The sequence below is a fragment of the Macaca fascicularis genome, chromosome 17 (genome assembly GCF_037993035.2).
Source record: "Macaca fascicularis isolate 582-1 chromosome 17, T2T-MFA8v1.1".
Lineage (NCBI taxonomy): Eukaryota > Metazoa > Chordata > Mammalia > Primates > Cercopithecidae > Macaca > Macaca fascicularis.
Genome location: NC_088391.1, coordinates 31,113,488 through 31,139,417, shown reverse-complemented (window position 1 = coordinate 31,139,417; position 25,930 = coordinate 31,113,488). Strand labels below are relative to the sequence as shown.

Below are 25,930 nucleotides of genomic sequence, written 5' to 3'. Positions count from 1 at the left end.
AGGAAGCCCCCTCGTCCATGGTGGCTGAGGGACAAGGTAGTTACTGGAGCCCAGGGGCTGAGGCTGCTTGGTGGGAGCCGGGACCATGAACCCTCACCAAGAGCCCTGAAACCTCTTGTTCTGAAAAACATATTATTTGTTCTTCTGATTTGAATATTTTCTGACATTTTATCCTAGAAAACTGTTCTACTAGCCCTCTTGGAAACCACAGTGCTGGGAATTCCATGGTGCAAACTACAGGTGGTACACCTACATCTGTGCAGGAAGTGGCTCTCCACGCTGGGAGTCTCCCTACAAACCATCTCCCGGACATCTGGGCAAAGTCCCCACAATCAACCAGAGCAGTGGCACCGCAGAAGTGCTTCTTACAGATCAAAGGCATGACCTGTGCGTCCTGTGTGTCCAACATAGAAAGGAATCTGCAGAAGGAAGCTGGTAAGAGGTGAACGCCCATCTTGAACTTAGGAATGCTGCTTATAGACCTCATATTCTCCCTTCAGAATATCCAGCAACTGTGTTTATCAGTAGCCCTGATAACCAGGTAGCAAGTTCATTATATAGCATAGATGTTTGTCTAATGTCCTCGTATAACTGGTAGTCTGTTCTTTAGGAAGTATTTAGTTTGAGATAAAATATATCTCTGAGTAAGTTAGCCATTGAAAATCCAGTTTAAAGGTCATGGTACCTTCTATGGATAGACTTCTCAATTAGATTGTGCTAGTATTATTCCATATTTTGTTCCCTCCCATCCCATCAACCCCTTACTATAAAATGAATAAATAACCTGCATTTTGTATAGAAGTTCCAATTTCAAATATTCTTTCTTGTTGTTCCTGTAAACCAGAGAGTGTTTGCAGAAACAACAGGACAGAAATGTGTGGAAATGTCAAAGTTTTGTCCTCCAGAATGCATTTCCAATACTTTTAAACTTGAAAGTAGAACAAAATTCTGTCCCATTTGTTTGGAAAATTTAACCATGACTCTACCTTGCCACCAGAATCACTTTCTCTTTTCTTACCCCAGTGATGTGTCTTTTTACTTGAACTCCTTGGCCCTTAGAATCAACCCTGAATTCAGATGACATGTTTTTCCAGCCTCTTGTTCACTATGCATTATAGCTTCCTGCAGCTCTAGAGTGACTGTTAGCAGATAGAGGTGTTAATAGGAGATCATTTGTTATCCATGGTCTGACTGCTCATAAAATTAGCCTATAATCTCCTGTAGCCTATGTTTCTGTTCCTGACTTGAATCCTCATTTTTATCCCATGTGGCATCCTTTCTGAAGCACTTCATTCCTTTCATTTATTTGCATGAGGCTTTTTTCCCCATGTTAAACTAACACAATAGTGTTAGCAAGATTGTGGGATTTCTTTTTCATACCTGAAAGTCATTAGAAACTATAAAATAGTAAGGAAAACCACTTTTGAAAATTCTTTATTTTTTCCTTGTATGAAAGTGTCTGGAGGAAAAAAAAAAAAAGATATCCTTTCTGTAACAGCAGTCAATAACTGCAGACCACACTACTTACTCCATTGGTGTCTTCTAAAGCCTGAGTGAGAATGTGTCCATATGCTGGCAGCATGAGCATCACCTTGGGGCTGGATGGACCTGCAGAACTCAAACCTCCTCCTAGACCGACTAGTCAGAAGCTCTATTTTAACAGGGTCCTTGGGTGATTCATATGTCCATTAAAGTTTGAGAAGCATTGTTCTTCTAGAATAGTGGCTGTCAAACTTCCCTGTACATTAGGATCACCTGGGGAACTTTTCTTAAAATATGACGCCTTGGGAGGCCGAGGTGGGCAGATCACGAGGTCAGGAGTTCAAGACCAGCCTGACCAACATGGTGAAACCCCATCTCTACTAAAAATACAAAAATTAGCCAGGCATGGTGGCACATGCCTCTAATCCCAACTACTCAGAAGGCTGAGGCAGGAGAATTGCTTGAACCCTGGAGGTAGAGGTTGCAGTGAACTGAGATCATGCCAGTGCACTCCAGCCTGGGTGACAGAATGAGACTCCATCTCAAAAAAAAAAAAAGAAAGAAAGAAAGATGCCTGCCACCTACCCTGAGAGACTCTGATTAGGTTGGTCTGGGTTAGAGACCAGACATCGTGATTGTTAAAGGCTCTCCAAGCAATCCTCATGTGCAGCCGTGTTTGAAAACTGCTGTTCTAGAGGATTCTGGGAAGATGTGTTTCTTTGTTCGGTTATGTTGACTTTGTTGGTTATGTGTCACCCTGGAGGTCCTGTGTCACCCTGGAGGTCCTGCCCACCCAGAGTGTTACAGGTTATGTGTCACCCTGGAGGTCCTGCCCACCCAGAGTGTTACAGCCGTGACCTGATGGTTCCAGGTGTTCTCTCCGTGTTGGTTGCCTTGATGGCAGGAAAGGCAGAGGTCAAATATGACCCGGAGGTCATTCAGCCGCTCGAGATAGCTCAGTTGATCCAGGACCTGGGCTTTGAGGCAGCAGTCATGGAGGACTCCGCAGGCTCCGATGGCAACATTGAGCTGACAGTAAGTACGGTGGGTGCGTTTTGGGGTTACAGGCTTCTTCTGACAATTTGCATTTTGGACAGCATCCATCTTTGTGATTAGTAAATTTCCCCATCTTGGACATGTCTGGTTTGTTGTTGTTGGGTATTTTGTTTGTTTCACCTTCCTTTGAAGCCGACAACAATGACTTGTTCATTTTGAGAAAGGTCAGTTACGTTAAAGAGTCATGGGGAGGATCCCACTGAGAGTATTAGGGGTGTTAGGAGGAAGAGATGATGAGCTGCAGGAGTATAGAAGAAAGAGGAATTAAAGACGGTGGACTGCCCTGAGCTGGGTGGTTAGGGGGAGTTGAACATGAACACAGTCCTTCAAGCCTAAAAAGAAACTAGCATGCCTGCAACTATCTCAAGGCAGTAGAGGGAAGTCCATGTGGTAGCAAGTGCTGTTCTAAGAGAAAAGGACTTATGATAGGTGCATGGGTGTCTAGAGGGCCAAAGTGCTCCACAACACTCAGTCTGAGGGGAATGTTCCAGGTGGTGATTGTTGCCAGTGTTTTGGGTGGGGAGGTATTGTTTCCCATCTGTCTACATGCCAACACATTATCAAAAACAATGGGTGTATCTGATGCGTAGAACATACTATGTTTGAAAGCACTTCTGTACTTTTTGTATAGCTCTTTTTGTGTAAGCAGAGGGAGACTTAGAATAACTCACAGAGAATTGAACGATGCTGCTTTACCCAGGTCATCAGAGGGTTTCTACTTCCTTGTGTGTTTTGTCAGTCATTAGTGGTAACTGGATGTTTGAGGGGAAAGCATTGAGGACACAGAGGCCCGTGAGCTCCTGAGCAGCCGTGTTCTTTGTGGAGCAAACCCTTTGCTCTGGTAGGGCCTCTGTGTGTCTGGAGGGCACAGCTAATACTTGCTACGTCACAGCTTTGGTCAGCCCCACAAGAGGTGCCCAACAAGAGGGGCAGGGTCTCTGCTGCAAACCTCGGGATCTGCATGGGGACATCTCTGCCTGCTCAGACTTCTATGTGGAAAATCTAAAGCAAGAGGATTATTGGAAAAGGTGTACATTTCTTTTTTTTTTTTTTTTTTGAGATGCAGTCTGGCTCTGTCGCCCGGGCTGGAGTGCAGTGGCCAGATCTCAGCTCACTGCAAGCTCCGCCTCCCGGGTTTACGCCATTCTCCTGCCTCAGCCTCCCGAGTAGTTGGGACTACAGGCGCCCGCCACCTCGCCCGGCTAGTTTTTTTTTTTTTGTATTTTTTAGTAGAGACGGGGTTTCACTGTGTTCGCCAGGATGGTCTCGATCTCCTGACCTCGTGATCCGCCCGTCTCCGCCTCCCAAAGTGCTGGGATTACAGGCTTGAGCCACCGCGCCCGGCCGTAAGGTGTACATTTCTTTTAAACAGTTTTTTTTTTTATTGCAGTGTTCTTTTTTAAAAACCATGCTGTATTAATAGTTACATTGTCATCACATATTCAGATTTTATGTGAACTTCTGTATTTAACTGGTCTTCTAGGAAATGCTGACCACTGATCCTCAGAAGAGTGAATTGTCTCTTTACTTCATATTTGCCTAATATATATCCCAGGAATAGCACGTCACACTTAAGACTTCCGTTTCCCATGTCAGGACGCACAGCATGGTATGGCACAAGCAGTGTAGGCTTTAAAAACTGGGTTTGAGTTTTGGCCCTGTCGCTGCAGGGATACTTCTGAACCTGGTCTGAGAAGACTCACCTCATGCTGCAGATGGCAGTGGCTCAGAGCAGATTCTGGAGCCAGCCCATCTGGGGACGTGCTTCAGCTCTACCCGTCACTGGTTGTGCGACTTTGGACAAGTTCCTAAACCTCTCAGTACTGCAGTTTTGAGACCTACCTCTTAGGTTTGGTGTGAGCAGCACAAGGCCTAGGACAGCACCAGTCACTTTGCAAGTGCACAATAAATGCTACTTATTATTACTGTTGTTATAAAAACAAGCAGAGAGCAGAGAAGTACCACAGAAATATTTGGAGACTTGATTTTTAAAATTCTGTTGGCAGTCACCTGCCAACAGGTAAACTCCTAAGTTTGCCTGGTGGTCCTTGCATTCCCATTTTTACCTTGGGTCTTGGGCCAAGTTGAATGCATTCTGATTACAGATGAGCTCCCCTCTTCCTCCTCCCTAATTCCAGATGGGACCCTTGGCTCTTTAATCTGGGATCACCGATGTGAATTTCAGCATGCAGCTCCAATCACGTCATTCCATTGCTCATTACCCCTCAGTGACTTCACATCAGGTGCTAGCTTAGCAGCACTTCAGCTGGCTGCTCAAAAGCCTTCAGGCTGTGGACCCAGCTAGCCCTGCAGCCTTCCTTCCTCTCCCTTGTGCATCCTGTGCCCAGATAAGCCTGGCTTTTGATGTTTGCCTGAACACCTCATGCTATCCTGCCTTTTGTCTTTTTCGAGCTTCTCCTTCTGGTAGCATCCTTCCCTTCACCTGTCAACACCCTGTTTGTACCTTGGGACCACCTTTGATTACATCTCCTGCATCAGCCACTTTTCTCCTATTAATAAGAGGTATTAACATCATCACCCTTGGAGCCAGCAGAGCTCTAAAATAGGGAGGATGCTAGCAGCAGCTGCAGACCGCATGCCAGCAACACTTGGGATTACCGAGAGTATTTCAGGAGTGCAGCGAGTTTCACAGAAGTTCACTTCCCCATACAGGCATTAGTATCCCGGCTTTGCAGTGAGGTAACAGACAGTGGAGAGGGGCTTATAAAAACCCATCCGTATCAGAGCCGGAAGTCAAGCCTTGGTCTGTTGCCATCTGCTTCGTGATTGGCTGTCTTCTGTACCTGTTTTGGGAAAGAGCTACTGTTTAGTCCCTGAAGCCGCTGGAGGAACGTTGAGAATCTCACACGCGGGGTTTGGAGGTGTAGTCCAGGGTCTCGAGAGCAGTGCTGAGGAGGGAAAGGCTCATGGCTGCCTGTTACCCAGACTCCCCAGACTGTCTTTCACAGGCCACCTTGATCCTGGGTCTGTGGGATTCTTGCCATCCTTTGTTGCAGATCACAGGGATGACCTGCGCGTCCTGTGTCCACAACATAGAGTCCAAACTCACGAGGACGAATGGCATCACTTATGCCTCCGTTGCCCTTGCCACCAGCAAAGCCCTTGTTAAGTTTGACCCGGAAATTATCGGTCCACGGGATATTATCAAAATTATTGAGGTAAGTCATTCATTAAAAAATTGTACTCACCTTTTTAAAAACAGTAATATATAGTCAGTGAAGAGAAATGAGAAAATATAGCTGAGAAAAAATGAAAATAACCTAAAATTCTTTGACTTTTCCCATGGAAATAAGCTCAGTCATTTTAAAATAAGCTGAAGGTAAGTAAATAGTAAATAATCTGAGAGAGGGTATCAGTGAATGGGTAAGAGAAAGATGAGGAAAAGACATTATTATTATTGTTTTAATTTTAAATATTCCCTAAGAAACATCAATATTGTCAAGATACTCTGTACATAGGGTTAAAGTGCCTAATTGTAATTTTTAAATGTGATCTGTGCCCAAACCAAGTATCTGTAGAGCAAAGGAATGTTGGCCTTGGGAAAAATGATACCACATTTTGCCACTATGCCAGGCCAGTCGGCCAGTCGGCCAGTCTTGTGGTGGAGAGCTTGGCCGCTTCTGCTTTGGAAAATCAGTGAGAATTTTCATGCATGCCCTGCCTCTTACTCCCTTCCCAGTTTGTCCATAGACATGCCATTTCCTTTTTACAGTTTATACAATACTAGACTATAAGAGAATGAGCATCAGTGGTGATCTGAATGGGTTAAGGCCGTCAAAACTGAACAAGACTAAATTGTAACAGCTAGTAAGGATAAATTAAGTTTAGTGGGAACTACATGTTATAAAATTGCCTATGAAATGAAACCTATTATAGCAGGATTAATGTAGTATCCTGAATTTTCTCTTCTCTGTGTGTGTGTGTGTGTGTGTTTACAGAGAGATGCTGTCTGTTATATGGCCTGGGAGAGGTTTTTTTTTTTTTTTTTTGAGACAGTCTCCCTCTGTTGTCCAGGCTGGAGTGCAGTGGCATGATTTCGGCTCACTGCAACCTCTGCCTCCCAAGTTCAAGCAATTCTCCTACCTCAGCCTCCCAAGTAGCTGGGACTACAGGCATGTGCCGTCATGCCTGGCTAATTTTTGTATTTTTACTAGAGATGGGGTTTCACCATGTTGGCCAGGCTGGTCTCAAACTCCTGACCTCAGGTGATCTGCCTGTCTTAGTCTCCCAAAGTTCTGGGATTACAGGCGTGAGCCACTGCACCTGGCCTGGGAGAGTTTTTGTTTTGTTTTGGTTTTTTTTTTTTTTTTTTTTTTTTTTTGAGACAAAGTCTTGCTCTTGTCCCCCAGGCTGGAGTGCGATGGCGCGATCTTGCCTCGCTGCAACCTTCGCCTCCCGGGTTCAAGTGATTCTCCTGCCTCGGTCCCCCAGGTAGCTGGGATTACAGGTGCCTGCCACCATGCCCGGCTAATTTTTGTATTTTTAGTAGAGACGGGGTTTCACCATGTTTTCCAGGCTGGTCTAGAACTCCTGACGTCAGGTAATTCACCAGCCTTGGCCTCCCAAAGTGGTGGGATTACAGGTGTGAGCCACTGTGCCCAGCCCCGGGAGTGCTTTTTGACGTGGAAATGATCCTGCTGCTGATGGTCCAGGGCTCCACCCTTGAAGGCAGACAACACAGCTTTTTTATCAGCTGAGGAAAGATGCTCAGAGAGGTTAAGTAACTTTACTCACAGTATCCAGCTCACGGACAACAGAACTGGTGCTCAAACCCAGGTCTTGTGCTTTCGAGCTTAGTGGCCTTTGTGAGTCTAGTACACCACAAATCTTAAAGAACAGTAGTGATATGGCATCGATGAGGCTCAGACATCAGACTGATGCAGTCAACAGCAAGGAGAGTCCAACGTGGTGCCTTTGAACATGTCTTTGTCACCATTTCTGATTTTTTTCTTTTCTTTTCTTTTTTTTTTTTTTGAGATAGAGTTTTGCTCTTGTTGCTCAGGCTGGAGTGCAGTGGCATGGTCTCAGCTCACTGCAAGCTCTGCCTCCCGGGTTCAAGTGATTCTCCTGTCTCAGCCTCCCAAGTAGCTGGGATTACAGGTATGCACCACCACGCCCAGCTAATTTTTGTATTTTTAGTAGAGACGGGGTTTCGCCATGTTTGTCAGGCTGGTCTCAAACTCCTGACCTCAGGTGATCCACCTGCTTTGGCCTCCCAAAATGCTGGGATTACAGGTATGAGCCACCGCGCCTGGCCAACCCTTTCTGATTTCTGATATCTCGCTTGCTTCTACCCTACCCAACCTGGTAAGTGTAGTGCGGCATCCATGCTGACCTTATTTGGGGAATATTGCTAATGTCTGTTCTCCATTCTTGCATCTCTGGGCCATTTTTTCCCTAATATGATTAGGCTGGTGTTAGTTGTAAAAGGATTTGTCTTTAGACAGTCTCAGCTGCTCTTTCTCCCACCCCAACTTTTAATTTTTGTGTAAAAGTCGCAGCACCAGAGTTCTGGGGCCCTTCTCTTAATTGTGCTGCCAGACAAGAGCATTCCTGGCACTTTTTCCTGTGTGTTATTCATAAAGAGTATCAAAGATATAGTGGTCAGATGAACGTGGTAACAAAGCGCTTGAGTTAAACTGTGAGCAAAGCACAAGATTGCGGTGTAGACTCTGTTGGGGCACAGCGGAAGCTGTGCTTCCAGTTGCTGAAGAAGCCAAGTTCTGCCACAGTGGCAAGAAGCCTGGGCTGGAAGCTGGAGGCTGGAGCTCTGGGTCCAGCTCTTCTGAGAAGGCTGGGGTTTTGGGCAAGGTATTTATCCTCTCCAACCTTCTGTTTCCTCATACATGGAATGAAGGTTTCTGGCCATTAGGTATTTGGGATTCCTTCGCTCAGAAATGCTGAGTATAAATTATAAGTCAGCACTGCTCAGCTTTGGGGTTGGGGGAAACTGTCTTCCCAGAAGTGCTAAACTTCTGCACAGGGTTTGTAGGGCTATTGGGTAAAGAAGTTGTGAGCAGAAAGCCCAAAGTCTTCTGAGGCACTTTTAGATTAACTTTCTAATTTCCAAAGCTGAAAAGTGCTTTCTACCAATGCATGTTTTAACCAAGTACCTTCCTCCTTTTCCCCCACCCCTCTCTTTTTAATGACAAGGAAATTGGCTTTCATGCATCCCTGGCCCAGAGAATCCCCAACGCTCATCACTTGGACCACAAGATGGAAATAAAGCAGTAGGTAGAACACAAAATATAAACTCTAGCTCTCATCTAAGTGCCATCTTCTACCTGGGCCCAACTCTGCCTGCTGGTCCTGTCTTCCCATGGTGCCTTCCTCCTGGATTAGCTGCCTTTACCCTTGTAATATGAACCCTCTAAAACAGTGCTGTCCGAAAGAAGTTCTGGAATGATGGCAGTGTTCTGTGTCTGCACTGCCCGGTGTGATAGCCGCTAGTCACATGGAGCTAGTGAGCACTTCAAATGCAGCTAGTGTGACTGTGGAAATTAATTTTTAATTTTTAAGGAATTTCAATTTAGCTACCTTTGGCTAACAGATTGGACAGCACTTAAGTTGGGAGGGAGGGAGAGAGTGTAGATTTTTTTCCTTTGGTATTGTTTTCAGACTTTATTTGCATGGGTTCTAGAACTAGAATTTGAGGACAGGCATAATGGCTGAGTGGAAAGAAAATGGCCCAGGAGCGGAAGACCTGAGATCATTCATTGTTTCAGATGGCCACTTACTCATTCAGCACCATAAAGGCTGCTGTTGTGTTCAGGGCAATGTGCTAGGTGCGGGGATAAATATCTTCCCTGTCTTGGAGGGGCCCATAGTCTGGCTGAGAAAGAGTGAGTGAGCAATGAAATCAGTGGCGCTGGCAGATTCTGGAAGGTCTAGGAAAACTCCAAGCAGGGGACATAAGATCTGAGCCTCAAAGAATGAGTGGAAGTTTGCTTGACTGGACGAATTGGTCGGGGGTACCCTCGGGGACTGCTGTGGCTTGGTTCAGTAGGCATGCCCGGGGCACAGGAGGAGCTGACAGGAGAGGCATCTGGACAGCCAGTTGGTGGTCTGGTTCTTGAGTAGCAGTCCAACAGCCTAAGACTTCAGCCTCACAGGCCGGTGGTTTTCATGTCATGTTTTAGGTGCATTTGAGGTTCCACAACCACTCAGTTGGAATTTCATGGATGCTGCAGCTAACATGAGACCACAGCTGTTGGCCATGACCCCCGATTCCAAACTATGGTGTTCATTGAGACAGCCAGTGGTCACTGTTCTCATGGACTCTATTTTAAATAATTGTTTAAAAATTGAATATATAAGTTTATATCAATAAAAGACTGCTTTTATCTGTTTTTTCTTTGGGGGTCTGTATAAGATTGCACTTTGAAAAGAGAGCTAAGGCAACCAAAGGCCGAGGATGGTAGTCTTCTTTGGGGCTAGATTCTCAGCTTTGGGGCCTCAGTTGCCTCACCCATAAATTGAAGGTAACCACGGTGTATGAAGGCAGGGGCTGGGCCTCAACATCTCTGGAACCTCCTTGTAGTGATGTTTAGACCTCTAGATGCTCCCTCAGATGGCCAGTGTCAGAAAGAGAGGGTCTTACTTTCATTTTAACCCTTGGTCTGTTCCAGGCATGTGACAAAGGCAGGTCTTAAACTGAGTCCTCAGGAGGGGAGTGGCTTGTAACCCAGGTGACAAGCAGTGTCTGATATATCTGTGTTGCTGCATTTGTTTTCCAGGTGGAAGAAGTCTTTCCTGTGCAGCCTGGTGTTTGGCATCCCTGTCATGGCTTTAATGATCTATATGCTGATACCCAGCAACCAGCCCCACCAGTCTATGGTCCTGGACCGCAACATCATTCCAGGACTGTCCATTCTAAATCTCATCTTCTTTATCTTGTGCACCTTTGTCCAGGTATGTATTAGAAAGGTGGGCAGACCTCTCCCCTCCATGTTGTGTGTGGCCCTCAGATGTTCTGCCTGCTAAGCACAAACATAGCCCTTTAGCTTGGTTTAAATGGCACTTTATTGCAGCTTTCATGCCCCACCCAGGCAGTTGCTGCTTTTTTTCTCTCTTATGACTAGTAGGTGGGGCTTGGGGACCCTCCAATGTGGGGGACTACTAAGGGCCTGGTTTCACTGTCAATTTCAGTTGCTTTCAAGTGATCAGAACTGTCCCTGGAATAGCAACCTCCTTGCTGCAAGGTGTGGTGAACTCTGTCTCCAATTTGCATATTGTTTAGGTTAATTTACATTTGTTGTTGGAAGCAACAACTGGATCACCCTTGAGCCCATGCTGCTCTTGAGTGTTCTATCTTAAAAGGTGGAGATATGGTCCTTAATCTTTGAGGAGGTTATAATTTAAAGAGAAAGACATGAAACATCTGCTTTGGTGGTGATATTAAGGAACTAGCTGTGTGTCTGGTGGGAAGTGTGCCTCTATGCATATATTTTGGAATATAAAACTAAATCCCTGTCCTAATATTGGAATGTTCAGGGGCTATTTGGGGGCAAGCATTGGTAGGCTGGATTTTTTTTTTTTCAAGAGAATCTCACCCTGTCACCCAGGCTGGAGTTCAGTGATATGATCATTGCTCACTGTAGTCTTGAACTTCTGGGCTCAAGCGATCCTCCCACCTCAGCCTCCTGAGTAGCTAGGACCACAGGCGCCTGCCACCATGCCTGGCTAGACAGGATCTTGCTATGTGCCCAGGTTGGTCTCAAACTCCTGGCCTCCAGCAGTCCTCCAGCCTCAGTCTCCCAAAGCACTGAGATGACGGGTGTGAGCCACTGTCCCCCACCTGAATTTGTGGTTTTCTATATTTTGTTTGATTATAAGTGTAATGTACACTATTATTAACAAGTCAAACCATACTGAAGTATAAGAAGAAAAGGGGAAGATGCCCTTTCACTAATCACATTCTGCCTCCCGCCCAATCTTATTCCCCAGTGTTGCTATGGTAATATTAATAGTTGGGCATTTGGGCATGAATCTCTCCAAATCTTTATATTGAGAAAATGCACACTTGTGTGTATGTGTATGTTCATGTAATACAGATACAGACTTTTTTAACTGAAATGGGATCATATGAGATAGACTGATGTGCAACTGGCTTTTTCACTTAACCATGTATTAGACATCTTTTATGCCAGTGGCTTATAGATAGAGCCCATTCTCTTTAGGGAGTGGAATGCCTTGTACTGTGTACACTATAAATGAGTCGTGATTTTTTCCCCCCAATGTTTCACCATTCTCTTATTAGCAGACATTTGTGTTGTATGCACTGGGCTTTCAGGGTCTCACATGCTCTTGGTCATCCATTCCTGTGGACAGTAGTCCTCTGAATGGGAAAGTATATTTCATAAACGCACATCACAGAGGAAGAAGTAATGTCAAGACTGTGCACAAAGCTAGAGGCTTTGCCATCCCAAGGGCACTCGGCCCTGTGTCGCTCCTTGAACTCTCCTCCCTACGTGCTGGCAGCCTTCACTGTCCTTGTCTTTCAGGTCCTCGGCGGGTGGTACTTCTACGTTCAGGCCTACAAATCTCTGAGACACAGGTCAGCCAACATGGACGTGCTCATCGTCCTGGCCACGAGCATTGCTTACGTCTATTCTCTGGTCATCCTGGTGGTTGCTGTGGCTGAGAAGGCGGAGAGGAGCCCTGTGACATTCTTCGACACGCCCCCCATGCTCTTCGTGTTCATTGCCCTGGGGCGGTGGCTGGAACACTTGGCAAAGGTAACAGCAGCTTCGGGTTCAGAAAAGAGCTGCCGCTTCAGTAAACAAATCTCACTTCTTCTGAACACCATGTTTAGAATTACTAATTATACACAGTATAGAGACATACTTAAAGAAATAAGAAACCTCCATATAATTAAGGTGCTCTAGTCACTAATCTCCAGATTGGTTACTACTTCTGAAATCCCAGCTAATCTGGTTAATTATTAAAACCATCGTTCAGGTGTATTGTGTAAACTAAAGAACCCTGACCTTCAGGTCAGAGCCTACATTGTCTCTTAGTGCACAACTGAGTATATAGTTGGTCTAGAAATCTCTACATCCTCCTCAAGGTCATGCCATTTTTAACACCCTCCATTGTCCCCAACACTGAAACGTATCTTATAAGAGAATGGAACTCAGGCCCTAAAAGAAATTAGATTGAACCGCAAAAAAAATGGTCAGTGGGAAGACTGTTTGTTTCCAGGCTGAAATGTAATTCCCAGACCTTGGTGGCACGGGCACTGTACATCAGTGTGGAAGTGACACGCGTGGCCATGGGTGGTGGATGGCAAGTAATGCCCACCTGCAGAATCTTTTATCATGCTGTAAGACTGTTTCTCTCACACCAGCTGTCTCTAACACCACGCTTGTGACTCTCAGGCTGGGTTTGGACAGGTCTGCTTTCAATAGCTCTCATTTCACATTCTGGTTATTTCCTAGAGCAAAACCTCAGAAGCCCTGGCCAAACTCATGTCTCTCCAAGCCACAGAAGCCACCGTTGTGACCCTTGGTGAGGACAATTTAATCATCAGGTGGGTTATGTTATCAAACGTCTTTGGGGTTGGTATCTATCAACCTGTATGAGCTGCGTCAGATGCCCATGTTGTATTGACATTGCAGTAGACCTTGTCAGTGTGGGCAGAGACACAGTAAGATCCGCCCTCTCAATCCAGTTACAAAAGCAAGGCATTGAACTATAAAACAAGATTTGTAGGCGGTGTGTGTGTGTCAAATGGCACATGGGAGGTGTAGATGATTAGTATTCCAGGAATTAAGAAGAGGAAGGCTAGTGGTGGTCAAGGGAAACTTCATAGAGAACATAGAGTATGAACTAGGCCTTCCTAGTAAGATACAGATTCAGACAGGCGGAGGGATAAGGACTTCAACTTGCTAAAGAATAAAAATTGAAGGAGAAATTTATCGTCCTCATAAGGTTGCCTGATATTAAAAATAATAATTATTATTATTCCTGGAAACTCTTGTTGCATTTATTATTTGCTAGACTCTATTCTAATCTGTTTGTATTTAATCTAACCAAAGATGGAAACTTTCTGAGGAAGGTACTATTAATACTCTTAATTTACAGATGAGGAAAATGAGGTTCAGAGAGGCTAAGCAACTGGCCCAAGGTCGCACAGGTATTCATTAATGGAATTGAGATGTAACCCAGGCTGGTGGATCCAGAGTCCATTTTCTTAACCTTTATACACACTAACTCTTAATGCATATTTAATAATATGGAAATTTTTGCTAATTAAGGCTTCTTGGGGTTAGCTTCTTTTTTATATTCTAGGCGATGGTTATTTCAGCCCTCCTTCATATTCCTAAAATCTCTCCCTGGTCCCACCACATTTTCTGTTAGCCTGTGGTCTCGCTTTGGACTGCTGGAAGGAGAAGCGTTCAGATGGAAACCCTCCAGTTCCCTGTCCCTCAGCCTACACAGCTAGCGTCCTCCGTGGCACCTCCCACTCCTGCCCCGTTGGTGGGAGAGGTGTCTCCTCCTATGCCTCTACCAGGGAATCTGTCTCTGTTGGTTTTCTCAGTGGTTTTTGGTGTCTCTGATTCTTATCCTCCGACGTCATGCAGACTCTAACCACTCCCATTGTCAGAGGCATGGTGCCTTGCCCCTCCCCTGCATGCCCTTGTCCATGTATCACACTGTTGCTGGAGCCCGCCTGCCCTAGCTGTGTCCTGGAGCCCTGGGTGTGAAGGCTGAGACAGACCCCTTGCTTCCCCATGGGGTCTGCAGGGCTGGTGCACCTGGCCCTGGGCGCGCCCTAGGTGAGTAGAGGAACTGACTGGGGCCACACGGATGCATGAGTGTTCATGAGGCACAGGCTGGCTGCCGCGCGGTGGCACTGGTTTTGTTCTGGATGCTGGCTTTTAAATGATCATTGCAGTTGTAGGAATGGCAACTGAGATTTGAGTCCTTCTGGTGTTCCAGGCTCACTCCCCAGCACTTGCCACAGATCGTCTAGTTCCACTCTATAGCTGTTCCATGAGGCAGCACTGTCATCATTGCAGCTTTCCTCAGGAAGAGCCAAGTGCAGTGAGGTGGAGTAATATCCCCAGAGTCCATGGCAGGCAGGCAACAGAGCTGGGATTGGTCCCCTGGAGGCACCGAGCCCCCTCAGCCACTCTGCTGTGCTGCCCCCATACAGGACCCTGTGTGACAGCACCTGGCATGCTGGGCTCTGGTGTGCCATGGGTCTGCAGCAGTCACATGCCTGGGCTGCTTTTTTTCTCTCTTATAAATTAATTGCATGGAAGTTTCTGAGAAGTGAAAACATTTAGACGGGGAGCCAGGCCGCTGGCAGCTGTGTTGGTTTTGACTCACGTTTCCTGTGACTCGCCTTGCTAGGGTCTTCGGTACAGTTTGAGGCGCCTCTGATGGCACTGACTGCAGTTGCTTGGAACTATTTCAGGGATCTGAACAGGAGGAGAAGGCATCTGCCGGCCGAAGTGCCCACAGAGTGCGTGCAGCACCTGTCATAACTCAGTTCTTTTCCAAGAATGCCGATTCATGTTTTTGGCTGTGGACACATGGCCTGACTACTACCATGCAACATGATAGGACATTATTAAGCTGGGGCCAGAAGACCAGAGTTCAGTCTGCCTTTGGCTCACAGTTTGGGTGTGGTCATTCCTACTTGCCTCCTGACAGCACACCCCGGGCCCACCCCTCTCTCCCAGGCCAAGGCTGCACCCACTGCTGCCTGGATTGCCACAGTCTAGGCCTTTCCTGAGTTCAACCATTCTGTGCTTTGAGGTGCACTGGGCACTGGTCTCCCAGTGACTCTGCCTCCCACAGGGCCCTCCCGCATCTGGGCCTCTGCCTGTGCTTTTGGTTCATGGCACCATCTGAAGGCCCCCAGAGTTTCTCGCATAACTGCCTTCTTTCATTGAGGCTTGGGCCTCTTCCTCTGACTATCCCTTTGCTGGGGACACTTGTGCTTTCTCTTTACTCCAAGTCTTGGGTGCTGGCAGCGTTTCCAGGTGCTATCCATCTGGCGCCCTGTAGTTTCTTTCCTTGCTGCTGCTGTTGCTTAGTCTCCATGGGCTTTCAACTCTCCTTATCCCTTGTGAATGGTCCTTGCGGTTCCGGTGGTGATGCCTCTATCTTTGTGTGTGACACACCGTCACTGGGACGTCTGACTCTCCCATGTCTTTGGTTAACAGCTGTAGAAAACTCATTCTTAAACCTACATCTAGATCCCAGAGACAACCTGCCAGTGGGAACATTTTTCTTGGGTGGCTGGTAAAGTCTCAGACTCGGCCTGTCTGTATTTTTCTTCACCTTCCCCCACTTTTTCCCCAAAAATAGTCCCCTTCCTTGGTGCCTGTCTGTCTCAGGGAAAGGCACCCTCATGCCAGCTCCCAGTGTGTCCTCTACAATGCCTCCCTGCCCTCATTCACACATCTGCACTCCATTCTCATGGTTCTAGCACCTCCGTCTCTAGGGGCGTCATCTACTGGCATCATGCTGGTCCAGGCCACCGTGGCCTTGCCCTTAAAGCACCGCAGCTGTCTCCTTATACTGCTTGCAGTCAGGTATCCATCCAGTATTTTTCCACATTCAAACCAGTGATCTTTCTGAAAGCACAAATTGATCGTATGACTCTGTATTGGAAAATCCTTCAACGGCTGCCTGCTGTCCTTAGGATCAACACCACCTTCCTAACGTGGCAGTGAGGCCCGGCGTCTGCCTGCATGCCTGTTGAGCCAAGCCTGTCTTGCCATCCCCTGCCTTGTGCTCCAGCTGCCCTGCACCACTGGCAGGTCCCAGGAAGGGGCTGCCTCTCTCTGCAGACCTCTGCACACATTCTTCCTTCCCCTTGAACTCCCTTCTTCCTCATCCTTTGCCTGGCTCCTTGCCTTCAGGGCTCAGCATGGAAGTTGCATCCTCCAGACGCCTTTCCTGATTCCCCAGGCCTGACTCAGCTGTGGCTCCTCAGTTCTCTCAGAGCACTCTGTGCCTCAGCCGCCCGGGGATGTAAACACGGCAGGTGCTGAGATACTCACTAGTGGAATGTAACTGCTGTCAGATGTTAAAGAAACATTGCACACATGGGTGTGCTTGATATTAAAAGGCTTGCACATCCCCATCCCCAATCTCCCACGTTGAAATTGTGTTTTTTGTTTTTTGTTTTTAATAATTGATGGGGAAACAAATTACATATCATATGTAGACCAGTGACCATAATGCTGTAAGTTTTTTCTTTGTTTTCTTAACTTGTGTTTAATGAGGAAGGGGAGTAGAAGAGAGGAGACAAGTGAAGTAAACAGATTGCTGTCAGAAACTCTTAAAGATGAAGAAGTGCTGTGAAACAAACCACTGTCTTTTAATTAAGAGGGCTCCTATCCCTCAGTACTTGGAGAGGAATAGTAGATTCTGAAGAATAAATGCTATTGAGATTCACCAGAAGGAGCCACATTAACTCCCATAAAGGACTATTCTTCTTAAGCTGCTTAAGTTAGAAATATGTGGTTAATTTAGATCAAAGGAGAAATTCAAAGTTAGATTTAAGAGATTAGCATTACTAAAGATTTCTTAGACACCCAATTGTACATTTGTGCCACTTTTAAGTCTCCTTACAGAAGTGGACATTTTAAAACTTAGTGATTAGGTTCTGCTGGAAGAGGGTCTGACCTTTAGTTCTTAGGGTCTTTCATTTCTGAATTGAATGCAGGGAGCTCCTCCTCCTGACTTGGGCTTCTCAGGCCATGTGGAGACCTCTGTGGGATGATAAATCCTCCAGTTTGTACAGAGGAGGCCTCAAGGGCATTGTTGAGCCTGGACTTCTCCATCCCTGGAGGACTTTAAAAATAGGCATAGAATATTCTTGGGTTGTCGAGATCCTTCCCTTCTCCTGGCTCACTCAGCCACCAAACAGATTAACACAGGTATACTCCCAGCACTAAAGACTTCAGTCTTTGAAAGTCTCCTTTTCAGTGCTCCATTTATTTTGATTGCCATGATTGAACTTACTGTGTGTGTCTTAATTGTCCATCTGTGTGTCTGCTTTTAGTTGTGAGGCTATAAATCTCCTGAGAGGAAGGCTGTACTGTGTCCTGTTTGTAACCCCAGGCTACTCTGGTGCCTGGTACACAAGAGGCCAATCAATATGAAAATGTCAATTAAGAGATAATAAAAATCACCAGCATTCACTGGGCACTTACTGTGTACAGGTGCCATACTAAGCATCTCACATAATCCTGGGAAGTAGCCAGACTAGCCTTGAATCCTCATAGCACAGAGACTGTTCCTGAACAGTTTTTACAAAGGAAAATATTGGTGCAAATATTTAACATACCTACCTGCATATGGTAGTTACTAAGTTTTATATATTTGCACGTAGCACCATTTTAATAAATGGGCATGTATGTTCAATTTTGTGCCTTTCTAAGACATCTTCAGGTTTTGCTCAAATAGGGGTAATAAGACTCACCTTGTATGTTTCTGGGAAGATTCAGTGAGATAAAACATGTAAAAATCTAGCACAGTTCCTAGCCCACAGTAAATGTCTATTTCTCCTTCTCAAGTAAATGAGATGACTTTTGTCCCTGTGGTAGTTTAAATGTAGTCGTCATAGAATGAAAGGAAAGTGTAAAATAACCTCAGGGCCCTGCTTGCTTTCCATGTACGCTCTTCTGGCTTGTTCACCATTTGCTCATGAGCCAGTGTTACCTCTACAATTAATTCTGTTAGGCCCATGCCATGCTTTTAGTGAGCTGCTGCTGAAGCTGGCCCTGGGTCATGGGTGCCCTCCCTCTGGCTTTGTCTCTGTTCCTGCCGTCTTCTCCTCTCTCGCCCACAGAATCTCTGTCTCTGCAGGGTGTGTCCCACCAGCGCACAGTATGTACAAGACACAATCCCCACTTTAATCCACCCTCCCTTCTAGTGCTCTGTTTTTCTGTTCCTTCACAACAAGCCTTCTTTAAAAACGGGACTTTTGCTGTTGTCTTTGCCTTCTCACCCCATGCTCTCTTAGCCCATTCTAGTTGAGCCTCTGCCCTTACCAGTTTCTGAACTTGGTTTGGCCACAGCCATCAAATAATTTCTGTATATCCTAATCCAGCATTGCTTGTGTTCAGTCCTCATTTCAGTCTCTCACAAGTATTTCCCCCTTGTCTGTTTGATTTTTTTTCTTTTTTCAATGTGTAACTCACATTCACTGCAGCACACAAACCCTATGTGTAGAGTGTGATGAATTTTATGTATATTTGCCCCTGTGGAACTACTTGTGCAGCGTTTGGTGCTGTTGGATGGGTGCTCCCTCCTCCTCCGCCTCCTCCTCCTCATTCCCATTCTCATTTTCCTCCTGTGTCACTGACTGGTCCTTCAGCTTCTGCTCAGCCTTCGAATGGTGGAGTGTCTCAGGGATGAATTCTAGGACCCCTTCTCTGTTTCTCCGTTCACTCCTAGGGACGCTCATGTGATTTCATGGCTTTAAATGCCATCTACATGTGACAGCTCTCAGGTTTGTTCTCTACCTCTGACCTCTTCTTTCCACTTCAGACTCTTATTTTCAGCTCCCTAGTTGATATTTCTACGTGGAAGTCAAATAGGCATCTCAAACCCGACATGTCAAAATGAACCATTTCTCTCCATCTCTTCCCCTTCTCTTCCCTCACCTTCCCTTAGCTGCTTCTCCATAATCATCTCCATCTCATTAAATGGTTTCTGTATCCACCCAGTTGCTCAAAAATGAAAATTTGGAGCTCATCTTTGATTCCTTTCTTTACCCTCACATTTAGTGCTTTTTCACATCTTGTTGACACATGATCTAAGAATATGCTGTGTATTTCTTCTCCCTTGCTCTGTCGTCCAGGTTACTTCCATCTTCTGCTTGGGCTACTGCAACAGCCTGACTGTCCCCCTTACTCCTGTGATCACCCCTACAGCCCATTCTCATGCACCAGCCAAAGAGATCACTTAAATGTGAATCAGATCGTGTCACTTTCCTGCTAAAGCCTTACATTGAAAACCCATGCTCTGCTTCAGGAGACCCGGCATGATCTGGACTCTGCCTGCTTCTCTGACCTCAACTTGCACGTCACTTACTTCCTGCCAGCCATGCTTGCTTTCTTGCTGTTTCTCAGACGTACCCTTCCTGCCTGCCTTAAACCTTTGTGTCAGTTGTTTTCTCTCCATGAACTTCCTTTCCCTGTGTGTTGGACCTTCTTGGCATGCAGGTCTCAGCTTAAACGTTACCTTCCCAGAGAAGCCCTTCCAGTCTCCTCCTCCCTCTGCCACTCTAAGAAGCCCTCCAGTCACGTTATCCTGGTTTATTTTCATCACAGCACTTATTAATATTTAATACCTGATTCTATCTTGCTTGTTGTCCATTTCCACCACAGAACTTGTCTTCATGAGATGGTAGGGCCTTTGCTGTGCCATTCACAGCTGTGTCACCAGTGCCTAGAACAATGCCTGGCATTCAGCAGCTGCACGATAAATATCTGTAAATGAACAGATCAAATGAATACTGTTGCTCAGTATAAGCAAGCGTAGTATAACTAGTGTGACAACTGGCCTAGAACCTGACCTGGTGACCGAATGAGTGGCCATATGAGTGATGAGTGGCGTCTGTTGCAGGGAGGAGCAAGTCCCCATGGAGCTGGTGCAGCGGGGCGATATCGTCAAGGTGGTCCCTGGGGGAAAGTTCCCAGTGGACGGGAAAGTCCTGGAAGGCAATACCATGGCTGATGAGTCCCTCATCACAGGTGAGGCGGCTTGTTTTATGTTCCCTCAGGCAGGTATCATAGCAGCTTTCAGGTCACATGAGTGCTGGATGGGGCTGAGCAAATGACGGTTGTCTCTTTCCTACTTCTAGGAGAAGCCATGCCAGTCACTAAGAAACCCGGAAGCACTGTAATTGCGGGGTCTATAAATGCACATGGCTCTGTGCTCATTAAAGCCACCCATGTAGGCAATGACACCACTTTGGCTCAGATTGTGAAACTGGTGGAAGAGGCTCAGATGTCAAAGGTAATGAAGACATTTTTAAAACGAACTTCATCTTTCTCATTTTAGAAATTATGTCAAGAGTTCTGGGAAATCAGACAGTTTTATTGAGTAGAGATTGATTAGTAAATGTGGTTAAATGAGGGAGATTATCCCAGTCCTTATCAATGCTTGTGGTGGTTTATTTCTTCATAGGTTGTAATTTCCCACGGTCTTGGTGTTTTCTTTTCATAGGCCCCCATTCAGCAACTGGCTGACCGGTTTAGTGGATATTTTGTCCCACTTATCATCATCATGTCAACTTTGACGTTGGTGGTATGGATTGTAATCGGTTTTATCGATTTTGGTGTTGTTCAGAAGTACTTTCCTGTAAGTTGAATGCCTTGGGCTGTATGGTGGTTGTGTTTTAAATAATCTACTGACACTGATCCTATTCTTTCATCTCTTAGATTCACTGGGCTTTAATTATTCATTGCATTTTATTTGCTTGCTTCTCTTATTGACAGCAAAATTTAAGCCAGAGCGGGATAAACAGTCACTCTCCTTCTGCAGGTTTCTATTAAAGTTCTCCTTTGCATTCTACTTAGATGATTTTCACAGACACCAATTGGTGCTCAGTTGTAATGCTTGAAGCATTTACAATATGTATTATTGGTCCCTTTTGAGTTTATGAGGCATACGTCATAGAAAATAGCTCACTTTAAATGTCAATGGCATGATAATATTATTTAACACATTTTAAGAAAAATATGTTTTGATGTATATATTTACCAGTACCATCTTTGACCTCCCAGCTTCCCAAGTAATGTGAATAGCTTTTTATGTTTTCTTATTTATTTATTTATTTATTTATTCATTTGAGATGGAGTCTCCCTCTGTTGCCCAGGCTGGAGTGCAGTGGATTAATCTTGGCTCACTGCAACCTCCGCCTCCCAGGTTCAAGCAATTCTCCTGTCTCAGCCTCCCGAGTATCTGGGACTGCAGGTGCACGCCACCACGCCCAGCTAATTTTTGTATTTTTAGTAGAGATGGGGTTTCACCATGTTAGTCAGGCTGGTCTCGAACTTCTGACCTCAGGTGGTCTGCCTGTCTCGGCCTCCTAAAGTGCTGGGATTTCAGGCATGAGCCACTGCACCCAGACGTGAATAGCCTTTTATAGTAAATGTTTTCTAAACATTGTATGTTTAGGCAATGGCATATACATTTTTTAGTTTAAAAAAGTGGTTGAAGAACACTATCTTAGGAAATATGGTTTTATTAAACCTCAGAAAAAGAAAGGAAAATACAGGCCACCCCTCAAAAAACGTATTTTCTTGAGGAATAAAATCTATATTACATCTGTGATTCTCAGTTGGGAGCTATGACATTTTTGGTTTTTGTGACTGAGGAGATGCTGCTAAACATCCTACAAGGCACATCACAGGCCCCTACGACAAAGAATTATCTGGCCCCAAATGTCAGTAGCACTGAGGTTGAAACCTTGATAATGTACTTAAAAAACTAATGGCACACTTAGAACAGTATTTGGTACTGTTAACGGCACAATGAGCAGAACAATGAGTGGTAACATCACCATGAGTGGAACAATGTTTTTACCTTATCTTATTCCTAGTCCAGTCTAATGCTTGTTATACCACAGAGCCATAGAATAAGAAACCAAACTGGGTGTGGCGAAGCACCTGTAGACTCAGCTACTCGGGAGGCTAAGGCAGAGGATCCTTTGAGTCCAGAAGTTTGAGGCTGTAGTGTGCTGTGACGGTGCCTGTGAATAGCCACTGCACTCCAGCCTGGGTAACACAGCAAAAAGTACAAATATGGAATGGATAATTTTTTTCTTTTAAAAACAATTCTGCACATAATTAAAAGTATATCAAATATTCTCAGGACACATGTCGTTTACTAGGATGTCATTTTCTCCCTCAAATTTTCCATCTTAAATTGAAAAATGTTCAAGTTAAACACTTTCTGACATCTAAGGAAACTCAGTGCTCTTAAAAGTAACTTACAGATATATTGGTAGAATGTGCCAGTGGCTATCCATGGTACCTGACCGCCTACAATTTCGGCTTTTTCGGGAGAGCAGTGCCTTGGCATGTGGCCATGGGAAGACTCAGTCCTAAACAAGTTGGAATCTGTGGCTTTCTGCTGTTCCATGCCTTTCCATCTTACTTTGGCTTCTTTTGTTTTTATCTGCAATATCAGGGAGGATGCTGGCAAACGAGGTACTGCATGTTCCTTTAAGATACTATCATCTCTCTGCTGTACGAAAGTCATTGTAGGGAAGGGCTCGTGGTAACTTTCAGAAGTCCCCCCAGTCCTGTCAGAATGCCAGGTGTGATTTTGACAAGAATTAGTGTGTTTTTAAAAAAGATTATATAATCTTTATCTCTAAAAATCTTAAACAATATATCCCTCTACCTAAATATAACTGTTTCTATGAAAATTAAAAGACCCCTTTAGTAATATATCTTATTTTAGAATCCTGCCTTTCAGAGTGAAATAATAAAATATAGATGGAAGCTAACGAGGTTGTGGTCCGTAGCCTTACCCTAGACAACTGTGCTTTTTACAATAAGTAAGCGAACATAGTATCTCTTGATTATACTCCATAGCCACCAGCCATTTTAAAAAATAAACCGAGATAATTCAAGCTCTCAGAATATAAATAATACCAAGTGTCTGGAAAGTAGACTCATATTTTGTTTGTTTTGGGTTACAAAGAAAAAATAGTGAAAAATGCAGAGAAGAAAGTAAAGATACCTCCAAATCATATCCCTAGAAGTAATTTTTTTGCACATTAGTGGATACCTTTCCAGTATTGTTGAAATGCTATATTCAGATATAGGCAGAGATTTTTGCATGAATAAATCCAGCACATGCCATTTTGTACTTGCTTTTTAATTTTGCAATGCTGCTGGTACCTTTCCATATCAGTAAATGTAGATATACATCATCATTCCAACAGTTGCCTCGTATCCTATTATATACACCACACCTACAATTTAATTAACCAATCTCCTATTGTTTCCATTTTTTGTCATTACAAAAGCAAAACACTGTGGTAAATATTCTTGCATCTTTTCTCATTTATATGATTATCACCTTAGAATAACATTTTTAAAGCCTTCCTAATGATGAAAAAAATAACAGTAATAGTTACTGTTTCTTAGATGCTGCTCCTATGCCCGGTGTTATGTACTGTGTATATGTATATGTTTATATGTGTATTGCCTCATTCAATCCTTACCACAATTTATGAGCTATGCATTATCATCTCCATTTTGTGTATGAGGAAACCAGGATCTGGGTCTGTGTGGTCCATCTCCAGAGTCTGCTTTCCCCTGTCAAGGGCTTTTATTTGACTCTGCTCCTGTAATGCCTCTTTGAGGGAAACCTGTAGGATGAAGTTGGATAGCTGGGATGTGGAGAGCAGTAATGTGTTCTCTATGATGGCAGAGCAGTGCAGAATACCATCTGTTTCCTAACCCCAAGTTTGTCACGCTGTGCCCAGTGCCCCCCTGAAATGCCCTTATGTCATTAGAGTTCCGGGAGCTTCCTTATTGAACTCTCAACCTGCCTCTGACTCTGTCCTGTTTTCAGAACCCCAACAAGCACATCTCCCAGACAGAGGTGATCATCCGGTTTGCATTCCAGACGTCCATCACGGTGCTGTGCATTGCCTGCCCCTGCTCCCTGGGGCTGGCCACGCCCACGGCCGTCATGGTGGGCACTGGGGTGGCCGCGCAGAATGGCATCCTCATCAAGGGAGGCAAGCCCCTGGAGATGGCGCACAAGGTCAGCCTGTACCACGGCTTTCCCCATCTTGAGAGATGAAAGTAGTATCTGTTTACTATTTCACATTGAGAGAAAAGCCTGAGAGCCACTCAAGACAGCAGTGTTAATTACATAGAATAGTAAGTCAAGTATAACTAGGAATAACGACAGTAGCAACAGAATAGCCACCAGTCATATAATGCAACACTATCAACATTACTTGATTTAATTGCATTAACAACTCTGTGTGGTAGGTGCTTATCATTCCCATTTTACAGATGAGGAAACTGCAGCAGGAAGAGATTAGGTTACTCGCCCAAAGGCCTGCAGCTAAACAGAGGCAGAGCTGGGATTCACACCCAGGTAGCCAGGCTCCAGGACAAAACCCCACCGTGACATCTGTGGGATTAGTGATAGGTCCTGTGACCCCGGGGAGTAAAGAGTGAGTGACGGTGTTTGTGAAGTGTCTTCCTTTTGCCTAACTTACCTCTGGCCTTTCACACTTGCACCTATTTAATCAGCATTTGCTGGGCACTCACTGCATGTGGGCCCCACACTGGGTTCTGGCAATGGTCGTAGTTTCCAGCTGCCAAGGAGCCCACCAGGTTAGGGGGAAAGACAGTGAAAAAGTAAACAGCAAAGCTGAGTGAGTATTACGAGATACTGAGTATTGACCGGTGGTGCTTGATGCCCTGGGGACACTTGAACAGGGACCAATCCTAGACTTGGGGTGCTGGACTCAGGGACGAGGGTGCTGCAGGTGGTTAGGGAAGCGAATGCGAATGTTCATCTGAGACCTTACTGTTGAGTGAGAGCTAGACAACGGAGCTGGGGAAGAGTGTTCCAACATGGGGACAGCAGGTGGACAGGACCTGTGGAGGTAGAACTTCCCCTCCCCGCAGTATCCCCAGCATCTAGCCTGAGACATCGAGTGCATTCAGAAGTTATCTGTTGAATGAGCAAATGAGGAACTGGAAGAAAATCACTGGGAGAGAGGAACTGGAGATGAGACTGTTGAGGGAGGGGCCAGAATCCAAAGGCTGAAGATTTAGTAAAGGGTTCTGAACGTTACCCTAGAAGCCGTGTGGGGATGGCATACCCACGTGATGTGACCGGATCGTGTGTTGGGAAGATCATTCTGGCTGCATAGTGAAGGATGCACTGAAAGCTGGCAAGAATCTCTGGAGGAAGATGAGTTAAGTGTGTTGAAGGAAGGCCACCACTCAGCATCAGAAACAAAAAGCTGAATTATTGTTTGCACAATTGTAAGGGAGAACCCTGCATAGAACCCTGCTGTGGGACATGGTCTGAGAAGAACAACCTGCTGGCCTTAAATGGGTTCGAATTATACACTTCAGGGATTACTGGACTTTCAGAAGCAGGGCTTAGGGCTCGGCTGGCCCTGGTCATGGAAGTGCAGGTACCTGTAGCTGCTGCCCATATCTGAGCCCAGAGGTGTGGGAACTCTGCAGACTGCCATTGACCAAGTGTAACCAACTTAAAACTGGCTCCGGGGGTTTGCTTGTCATTATGGCCATAGAATAGTCCTTTCCTTTCTTGAACTCAGAGTGTGAGGACTCTATTCCCAGTAGCTTTTGCACTTAGGCAGGCAAGAGGAAGCTGTGGTTGG

General features: G+C 45.3%; 1 protein-coding gene across 30 annotated transcripts in view; it reads left to right on the top strand.

Moving 5' to 3' along the window:
- ATP7B (ATPase copper transporting beta) overlaps positions 1-25,930 on the top strand; it is an 81,664-nt gene that overhangs the window by 43,847 nt on the left and 11,887 nt on the right. For 9 of the 30 annotated variants that reach the window (XR_012426985.1, XR_010582602.1, XM_065533275.1 and 6 more), the window contains 11 exons: positions 178-435; positions 2,246-2,517; positions 5,556-5,717; positions 8,713-8,789; positions 10,296-10,470; positions 12,063-12,296; positions 12,999-13,090; positions 20,158-20,285; positions 20,396-20,550; positions 20,761-20,895; positions 24,127-24,321. Coding sequence is in view for 26 of the 30 variants with exons in the window: in XM_065533275.1 (XP_065389347.1) it covers positions 178-435; positions 2,246-2,517; positions 5,556-5,717; positions 8,713-8,789; positions 10,296-10,470; positions 12,063-12,296; positions 12,999-13,090; positions 20,158-20,285; positions 20,396-20,550; positions 20,761-20,895; positions 24,127-24,321 (1,883 nt within the window). In the remaining 4 variants the exon portion in view is untranslated. Of the gene's footprint in view, positions 1-177; positions 436-2,245; positions 2,518-5,555; positions 5,718-8,712; positions 8,794-10,295; positions 10,471-12,062; positions 12,297-12,998; positions 13,091-20,157; positions 20,286-20,395; positions 20,551-20,760; positions 20,896-24,126; positions 24,322-25,930 lie in introns of those variants that run through there. The other 21 variants (XR_012426986.1, XM_065533279.1, XM_074022082.1 and 18 more) reach the window with 8 other exon arrangements.